At 30.4% G+C, this 9,804-nt stretch overlaps 1 protein-coding gene across 1 annotated transcript; it reads right to left on the reverse strand.

Annotated features, from left to right (window-relative positions):
* Window positions 1–6,553: 6,553 nt before the first annotated feature.
* Window positions 6,554–9,507, reverse strand: LOC105796811 (CASP-like protein 1D1). Its single transcript, XM_012626632.2, has 3 exons — window positions 9,201–9,507; window positions 7,157–7,283; window positions 6,554–6,984 (listed from the first exon to the last, which is right to left on the reverse strand). The coding sequence occupies exons 1-3, from the start codon at window positions 9,461–9,463 to the stop codon at window positions 6,760–6,762; spliced, it is 615 nt and encodes a 204-aa protein (XP_012482086.1). The 5' UTR covers window positions 9,464–9,507; the 3' UTR covers window positions 6,554–6,759.
* Between the last annotated feature and the right edge of the window lie 297 nt (window positions 9,508–9,804).

Below are 9,804 nucleotides of genomic sequence, written 5' to 3' on the forward strand. Positions count from 1 at the left end.
TCTTGATTTATTCGGGTCGGGTATTCGGGTTGCACTCCAAAACGATATCGTTTTGGGCGTTTGAAGTCAAGCCCAAAACGGCATTGTATCATGACCCTATATAAGTGAAAAATCAGAAAAAAAAAGAGTCATTTGCAAACTTTTTTTTTAAAAAAACTTCATTCTTTTCTTTTTTTTCTCTGAGGGCATCTCCATATTCGGCCATAGGGTCGCCGGCATACTGCCATGGCCACCAGTCATCAGCGACGACGATTGTCACCTCCTATGGTCGGAGTAAAAAAAATTGCCTCCTTTTTTAGCCTTTTTCACCCTAAAACCCGGATCTAAAGGCAAATGCCTTCCAAAATAAAAAAATTTGAAAAAAATTTCGGCTTTTCCTCCTCTCGATCACGTGCCCTTTTGTGTCCCTTTTTATTGAAGCCCAGATGAAACTCTAATGGGTTCGGTGGCTTTCGGGATCGAAAGAGACCCCTACGACGGCGCGAAAGGAAGGGACATGTAAAAGGTTTTATATTTTTATTGCTTTCAAATCTAAAAAATAAAACAAAGTAAATCACCTTCTTTTTCTTTGTTTAAAGTTTGTATCCGATTTCTATTTCAATTTTCTCTTTTACTTTTTTTTTACATCATATTGTTATGGCTTTTATAGCCATATGTTACAAAATATTTTACTCTTTTTTACTTTTTTCTTTTCTTTGCCATTTCTGCTTTCTGCTCTTTGTTTTCTTCTTTGCAAGTACTTGTGGTAGCGGTCAACGGCGACGATGGTTGTCGCACCTTAGCCATTTCGATGAAACAATGGCAGAGCGGCAGACCTAGAGGCGTGGGTGTCTTCGGGCGAAGTGCCCGTTGACGTGGCAAGGAGCGGCGGCTCAAAGGGGGTCTAGGGTTTTTTAGTTTTATGAAGAGTTTAGGTTGTGGGCTTTGGGTTATTGGGTATTAAGGTTTTGGGTTAGGTGATATACTTTGGGCTTAGTTTGGGCTTGTAATATTTATTTATTTTTAATTTATCTGTTTTTGGCTTTTTCTCTAGGCCGAATAAAATTGGCCCGTTACAAATGTTAATGGTAAAAATTGAATGTAATTGGTTGTAGTTGCTCTGGCAACGAATGTGAAATCTTGTAACTCGGATCTGATTATTGGGTTGAGTATGGGGTGTTAAAATTTTGAACCGCAACAACAATGCCAAACTAACCTTTAAACATACTTAGAGCTGGCAAAATAGGCCCGAGCTCGAAAGCTCACCCGTGCCAATCCAAGTTTGTGTCGATCCGAGTATATTATTTGGGTTTGGGCTAGCTATAATATATTTGGGTTTTGGAATAAATATTTTAAAATATGAGTATTAAGTTTATAAATTTAATAAGAAAGATAAAAAGTTATTCAACTGTTAATTGTCAATATAATATAATAATGAACAATAAAAATATTTTTGTTAATTCATATAATGGAAGAGAATAATAAATTTTACATATAATAAGCACTTTAATTATTTTGTATAAAAGAATTGTATTAAATATATTTTATTACGCTTTTTATAAGACAAATTTGAATTCTGTTGCCATTGTATAATAGTAAAATGAATTATTACATTCGAAATTAAAATATTTATAACTTATAAAATCCAAAATTATTTAGATTTGTCAGAGCTCGCCTGACATGATCCGAGCCCGAATATGAAATTAGCCCAATTCGTACCCGTTCGTTTGCCAACTCTAAACATACTTGAACAATTGAGTCCACATCCTTATTATTGTTGTAATAACAATCCTACTAACTGAACTAATGTTGAATCGATGCTACCATAAATGTTTTAAATTCAGGGATTATCTTATTTTTTAAAATATATTATATTGTGAGAATAACTTATATTAGAATGATCCTAAAATATATAGTTTTTAGGTATCAATAAAATAATGCCACATCATCAAATATTAAAGACATGCAAATATTATTTTATACTTAATCATATACGATACCATGTCTAATTTAATTTAACTTTAATTAAAATAATTAAAATTTTGGAGGAAAACATAACCAAAAATAAATAAAATTTGGAAATTCTTAAATCAATAATTAAAAATAAAAAACACTAGTAAAAAATCAAAATTTGAAAAATTATAACAATGGTTGTTTTATCAAATTATGAAATTTGATTAAAAATTAAAAAAGAAAAAAGAAAATTCATTGCATAAAAATAAAACACAATTATAAAATTTAAAAGATTAAATAAAAAACTAAAATGATTTAAAAATTAGAAAAGAAAAAACATATTATTTTATTTATTAAAATTTATATTTTTAATTAATTTAATTAAAATTAAATTAAGTTAGAGAAAATATTAAATATAGATGAATGCTTAATAAGATTTATACATTTTAAAAGTTGATGATGTGACATTTTATTATTGGTGCCTAAAAATTATGCATTTTAATTAGAATCATCCTAATATAGTTTATTTCTTTATATAATTATTTAAATTTATGATAATATTATATTTTATTTCCTAAAAAATTTATTTATTTTGTATATTTTATAAAAACTCTTTTAGTTTAAATTCTATTAAGTTTTTAGATTAACTTATTTCCAAATGAAATACAAATTAAAAGTAAATCATTAACATATTTTCTACAAACTTTGCATTTTATTTTGTTAATATATACAATATTATGTTTTTCACTTGTAATTTAACATATTTTAAGATGATCAAGATTAAATTAGTTCTTGAACTTCAAAAGTTTAATTAAATTATTAAATTATTAAAATATCAATATCATATCAATTAAATTTCACCTTAAATATGTTTGATATATGCATTTTAAGTAATAAATTAAAGATAAATGTGATAATTGTTGACACATAATAATTTAATTTCAAAATTGTGTAGAATATAAAAATCATAAGGGAAAACTATAAAAATAGTCACTTTTGTTTGCCTCAGATTATATTTTAGTAACTTACGTTTGAAATGTTACGTTTTAGTCACTTACGTTATCGTTTTGTTATAAAGTGGTTACTCTATCGTTAAACTTCGTTACCTCCCTAACGACAGTCCTATGTGGCATTCCAAATGAGCTCTAAATGCCAACTTGGACGTCCAGTTGCTGGGATGAAAATAGGTTTTTAATTAAATAAATTTAATTTAGATTGCCACGTAGTATATCTAAGTTGGCATTTAAAACCCATTTGGACTGCCACGTAGGATCGTCGTTAGGGAGGTAACGGAGCTTAACAGTACAGTGACCACTTCGTAACAAAATGATAACGTAAGTAACTAAAACGTAACATTTCGAGATAAACAAAAGTAACTGTTTTTGTTGTTTACCCAAATGATAAATAAAATGCATGATTAATGTCAATTAATCGTAACCCTAACATTTCTTATGAGTTCTAAAAAATAATGAATAAGAAAGCTCACATCATGGATAATAATGATGGTAAAGAGATATCATAGGTTTTTAGGTAGGTACCTTGTATTTCAAATTGGAAAGCAAAAAAGAAACATCCCAAGGTTTTTTAGTGGTTTTCGTGTTTTATGTGGATTCAATTGACTACACGTTTTCCTTTTGTCCTTGATTAATTCCAACCAAACATTTAATTATCAATGGGACATTCATTTTGTTTTGTCCTTTTTAATCATATTTATATATATTCAACAATTTCATTATAGGTTCTGATTATATCTGTTCTTTTATATAAGAGTATAGAACTATCCATAGCCCCTCCTCAACCCATAAATAAGAGGATGATGTGCTTCAACGCACTTGAATCCACGTCTTTTTACATTATTGTCAATCGAACTAAGACTCAATCAACCATATATATTTATATATTCTAGATTTGATGAATAATTTTTTCAAGAAATTTCATCAACATTCATCCTACTTGCTTGGTTCCCTTGAAAGTAAATTCCAAACCGAACTATAGAGATTGAAGTGAAAAGGCTTCGATTGGACATACGCAACAGCTAAAAAACTTAAATTTTATTTAGCAATCTTAATTACTAGTTCTTGTATTGTCTACGGGTGCTTTTATTTCACTCCTAGTTTTTATATAGAGTATTCAAGCATTGTATACATCATTAATCCCATTATTTGTAGAAATTACCTATAATGACAAACTTGTAAAACGAATATAATTATTATAAAGAGAATCAATGTTCTTCACCCTGTTTTATCTTAATTATTATTTGGGTAAGTTACAGTTCCAAGGAGTTTTGAAGAATCCAATTGAAAGGTAGGGAATTTTTTGGACGAATAGCATTCCTTTGTATGCGATAAGAGTCTATCAATGAGAAAGTACTGGGAAAGTTTGAGTTCAATTCCAACAATGATGTAAGGGCAATTGAAAGTCTTTAAGAGTTATAAATTTGTCCATTCATAAAGTAATTCATTATTTCTTGAAGTTTGATCTCTCTTCCAGTTGAACTATATAATAACCAAAACAAATCACGAATTAGAATGGATATATATACAAGGTGTAAATCTAGGGTGCCTTCAAATTTCAATGGATTTGAAATTATTTTTTATTGGATCAAGAGAATCAAAAATAAAATCTTTGTACCCTGAATGGCCATGGCCATGACCACCTCCAAGTTATCTGCTTGAATCATCACACCATCATACCTTCTGTATTGGATGAGAGCCAGTCCATCAAGAATACCCCACAATTCAGCATCAAAGATTGAGCACTTGCCCAAATATCTGTTATATCCCATAATCCACTCCCCATTTTCATTTCTTATTACTCCCCTCGCTGTAGCATTTCCAGAAACAATTTGAACCGCCCTATCAGTGCAAAGACTGGTCCAGCTTTCCAGTACTTGGGCTACTGAAATTTGTTCATTTCATCTAGATACGTCCTCGCTATGAAAAGAAGCAAACTGTTTTGCCCATATATATGAAATCTTTACAATCCCACTTGTATTCCAAGAGACACCATGAAAAAGAAAAAGGTTCCGATTTTTTCAAATTCTCCAGGTTAGTAAACCAAATAAACATGACCAATTTACCTTACCGACGACTAATTTAGCAGGGCTGCAAATTAGACTTTAATCACGGAAGAAAGTCTCCTGTAAAGAAACACCCACTGGTTCTATCTGGAATAACTTGCATCCAAATTTCTTTAGCTGTTGATTTAACTTGCATCTGGAATAACTTGAACAGTCTCTGATAACATGCAAAATATCTTCAAAATGATAACCACATAAACCACAGGAGCTATCATGCCTTATTCCCCGCTTAACATGCTCCACATTAGTCAGCAACTTTGATTTAAAACAAGCCATAAGAAGAATCTGACTCTTTCAAGTCCTTGAAATTTCCATGGTGTATTCCATTGCGCATCTTTCGATTTCCACGACCTTTCCCGAATATGCTAATAAGCACTTTTGAGAGAGAAAATACCATTTGAAGTCCTAGCCCAAATAATCCGGCCAAGACTTGCAGACGGGTGGGGTGGTGAATACCCACAATACGTCTAATAATTTCTTTCGGCAACCATAGACGGAAACAATCAAAATTCCAAGAGCCCTCCGCATTGACCATTTCACTAAGCATATAGTCTAAAGAATTTAAGATTTTGAGTAAAGACTAAAAAACAAATCACCTTTGTGAGATGAAACTTACAACTTGATCTCTCCCTCAGATGAATTATAAGCTAAAAGAAACCATGAACCAGAATAAAAGATTAATCTGTACCGGAGGTGTTGCTTCTTAACATTCAAACTTATCTTCTTATCTTTGTAGAGGCAAGACTGTTACCACCTCAACATTAATCATGTGTAAAATATTATATATTTAAATAATCATGTTTAAAATAAAACAAAAACATGATAGATTTAAGTGAATAGGCTAGGATTGCAATATTTACATAGCTAAAAGCACTTAACTCATATTTTATTGGTGGTTTTAATTACTGATTTTTGTACCATCAATATTGATATAAATTTTAATTAGAGAAAATATTTGGTACATTAATAATGGACTCTCCACAGGCAAAGTAAAGTTGAAAAGTATCTGATAAGGGTACAGTAAAATATTAAAAAAAAAGACACACATGACAAGTTTTTAAAAATTATTTTTCTTTTTAGTATTACGCATATTCGTTTTACAGTCCATGTTCGGGGTTCGTGGCTGCCCCTCCCAACAATGTTTATATCATATCACATTTTATTTTTTTACTCATACATATTTATATAGATCAAAGTATTTTTTACTTTTTTTTCTTTTTTAATATGGTAAAAACCATTCTGATCATCAAATTTTCATTCAATGAGGAACATTATATTTAATTAAAGAATTGAAATTAGGTGCAAATGAGATCTTGACTTCATGTGAAAGAGAAGGCAATGGTTCTCATTATGAGTCAGTTTAGTATTTATATAGTATGGTTAATGATTGAGAGCCAACCAATATTAGGAAAAGGTCTCCATTCTAATATATCTGGGAATAGGTGAATGGATGGATGATGGAAATGATTTATTATTGTTTAGTTCAAGCGTTGTTGAGGAAAAAAAGAGTGAAAATCTACATTAAATATAAATTATCTCATATTTAACCACAAGATCTAAATATCATTCAATTGAACTACTACATGAAATACACAATGAAGACCAACAGATCATATCAACATAAGATAACAACAAAAATTAAATTAAAAACATCATTTGCAGACCAAAAGAAAAACATTTAAGCTACACACAGATTGACATTTTCAAATGTTCTTTAAGCTGTAAACTTGGGACATGGAGGGATATGTCTAGTCGCGGATCTTTTTGTAAAGTGTGAAGGTTGATATCATTGAGAGCAACACCAGAAGGATGGCAGCAAACAGTGAGAGCGCAAGCGAGCTCGCTGTGTATCGACAGAACTTGTCGTAGACATTGCAGATTTTGGTCCACCCGACGTGAGTGTTGCCCTTTAATCCGATATAACCGACGGCCCCTGCTGCACCGGTTGCAGAGGCCACGATCCCGACAAATACCTGCATGGTATTGTTGGGAGTCAAAATCGGTCATCAATTATCTATGGTTGAGCTAGTGTTCTCGATTAGACTCAGGAGCTAATTGAATAAAGTAGTAAGATGCTTGAATTCTACTCGTTAAATAGATAACAAAAACAAATTTAAATTTTCGAATCACACAAGAATTACTTACCACATCGAAGAAAGCAAAAAAGAGCAAGAAGGTTTTGGAATAGGTAGGGTTAAGGACGATTGAAAGTGATGCCAACGCAGTGATAATGCTGTAGAAGCCTGTTACTGATAATGCTGCTATAAAATATCTGCACAAATGGTACATAATTTAACAAAATACAAAAGATATTATATATATAAAAAAATTAGGGTAAACTACAAAAATAGTCACTTTTATTTTATTCAGATTACACTTTAATCACTTATGTTTGAAATATTATGTTTTAGTCACTTACGTTATCGTTCATTACGAAGTGGCCACTCTACCGTTAAACTTCGTTACCTCCCTAATGGCAGTCCAAATTAAATTTATTTAATTAAAAACTTATTTTCATCCTAGCAACTAGACATCCAAGTTGGTATTTAAAACCCGTTTGGACTGCCATGTAGGACTACCGTGAAGAAGATAGCGGAGTTTAATGGTAGAGTGATCACTTCGTAATAAAACGATAACGTAAAATTTCAAACATAAATGACTAAAATGTAATCCGAGGCAAACAAAAATAACTATTTTTATAATTTACCTTATAAATTATGTCCTATTTTCTTTAGCAACATGGATTTTAATATTGCAAACTATTAAAAATATAGTGTCATTCTATTACAAAAATTCTTCAAAAGTTTTAGATAAATTTATTTGGCACAAAACCCTTTTTCAATGATTCTCATCAGCAAATAATCTTTTAACAAATTCTTAATAGTTGGTTTAATGTACTTATTAAAAGATATCATAGAAAATTTTACATTTTAACCCCAAAATTTCATAGTTTTATTTCATCCCTAAACAAAATTCCTGAATTTTTCCTTATATTTAAGAAATAACTTACATTGAGATTTTGTTTTTCTTTTATCTTATATATAAATTTACAACATATGAAAGGTTTATTAAACTAAATTCACAAGAATGCAATTATTGAGATTAGCGACCTCCTTATCACACTATTTATCACACTATCTTTCAATTAAAGAGTCAAGTTTATATTTCTTTTCACCTGTACCCCTTCTGCCTTATGGTCATGGATAAGCTCAAATGTTTGGCATGTGATAGCTATGGGTGTGGGACACAAGATTATTATTTACTTTGTTTGTTGCCATTTGAAATTTCAACAAGAAATTTCCACATTGCAGCCAAAATGTGTAATAGGAACATTCTGTTTTTTAGCTAAGCCCCTAGTGAGATTTTTTTTTAGGCTTAATATTTATTTTTTTCTTTGTGCCATAATAAAATTCTCATTTTGATTATTTTACTAATTTTCGGTTAGTTTATCTCTTTACTTTTACCATGTTAATCACTTTAGCTCGTTGACTATTTCTGTTTTAAAAAAATCTCACTTATCAAATGTGAACATTTAAATAATAATAAAAGGGTCAAAGTGAGAGTTTCACCGTAGTACAGATATGAAAGTGAAAATTTCATTATAATACAAGTCAAAATAGACATTTTGCCTATTATCAAGGGTAAACATGTGAATATATGGGATTTTTTTTCAAAATAAAATTTTAAGGTTCAAAATAGGTATTAATTTTTTTCTTAAATAACAAAGGATATGATGCTTTAGTTAGTATTGTAAATGTCAAAATTACAACCTCAAATTTTCAATGTCAGTTTGTAAGTGTGGTTATGATTCTTGTGAGAGATTTTGTGATTACTTCATGTTAATTAAGAGATTAACAAAAGTTTTGCTCGACAAATAAGCCACTTAACATGCAAAAATTGCAATCAAACTATATGAATTTATATTTGAATGAGATTATGACGTAATAAATATATTATAAAATTTAATATAATTATACTTTAGTTGAATGGTAAAATTTAAATATTGAAAATTATAGTCTTGATTTAGGCCTTATTTTGTGTCTTTTAATATTTCTATTTTTTATATAAAACGCTGAAAATAATATAATTTATTTTGCAAAGTTTGGATATTTTCGTCATCATTTAATTGAATTAGTATCCAGTTAGTAAATGTTTAATGTAAGTAGAGATAAATATAAATTATACTTACACGAGGGCAGGTGAATGATTGAACTTTGCTTGGAGTTGGATCCTGATTAAAGGGAAGCCTGGCACTGGAACCAGCTCGGTTTCCTTGCTGGTAGCCATGACCACCACTGAAGTTAGAGTAGCCGCAAATAATAAGACCCGAAGAGCAACATCGACAAAAGAATAGTTGAAAGGGGACTTAGCCGCAGCCGCCACTGCGGATGGTGGGGTAGCTTCAGACTTTGGTGATGACAGTGGGACAGCAGTTTTATCAGTGGATGCCATGGTTGGTTTTTGGAATCTCTGAAATGAAATGCTGAAGAAACTGGTGTTGTATATGCGTTGTATATATGGAGAATTGAGAATAGACCAAAGTGTCTCATCTGATAAAAGACAAAACCAAATTTTGGAGAATTGAGAATAGACCGAAGTGTCTTCATCTGATAAATAAAAAATAAAAAATAGAAAAACAAATTTTTTGGTTGGATTTCCCTGCACGCAAAGATATAATTACAATCACGAGATTTAATCTAATTGATTCATGTAATCACCTTAATATTATTAATCTCCTAGGAAACTTTGTTATTCTGATTTTGTTGGATTTTGAAGTGAAGACTGAAAAGAAT

Source organism: Gossypium raimondii, chromosome 3, assembly GCF_025698545.1.
Source record: "Gossypium raimondii isolate GPD5lz chromosome 3, ASM2569854v1, whole genome shotgun sequence".
Taxonomy (NCBI): domain Eukaryota; kingdom Viridiplantae; phylum Streptophyta; class Magnoliopsida; order Malvales; family Malvaceae; genus Gossypium; species Gossypium raimondii.

What these genes read in the sequence shown, in the direction of transcription:
- LOC105796811 (XM_012626632.2), bottom strand. Translation starts at nt 9,463, where the DNA reads ATGGCATCCACTGATAAAACTGCTGTCCCACTGTCATCACCAAAGTCT. An exon ending in AATCATTCACCTGCCCTCGT is followed by an intron (nt 7,284 to 9,200) that starts GTAAGTATAATT and finishes CCATTTGTGCAG; the next exon opens with ATATTTTATAGCAGCATTAT. An exon ending in TTTTTGCTTTCTTCGATGTG is followed by an intron (nt 6,985 to 7,156) that starts GTAAGTAATTCT and finishes AATACCATGCAG; the next exon opens with GTATTTGTCGGGATCGTGGC.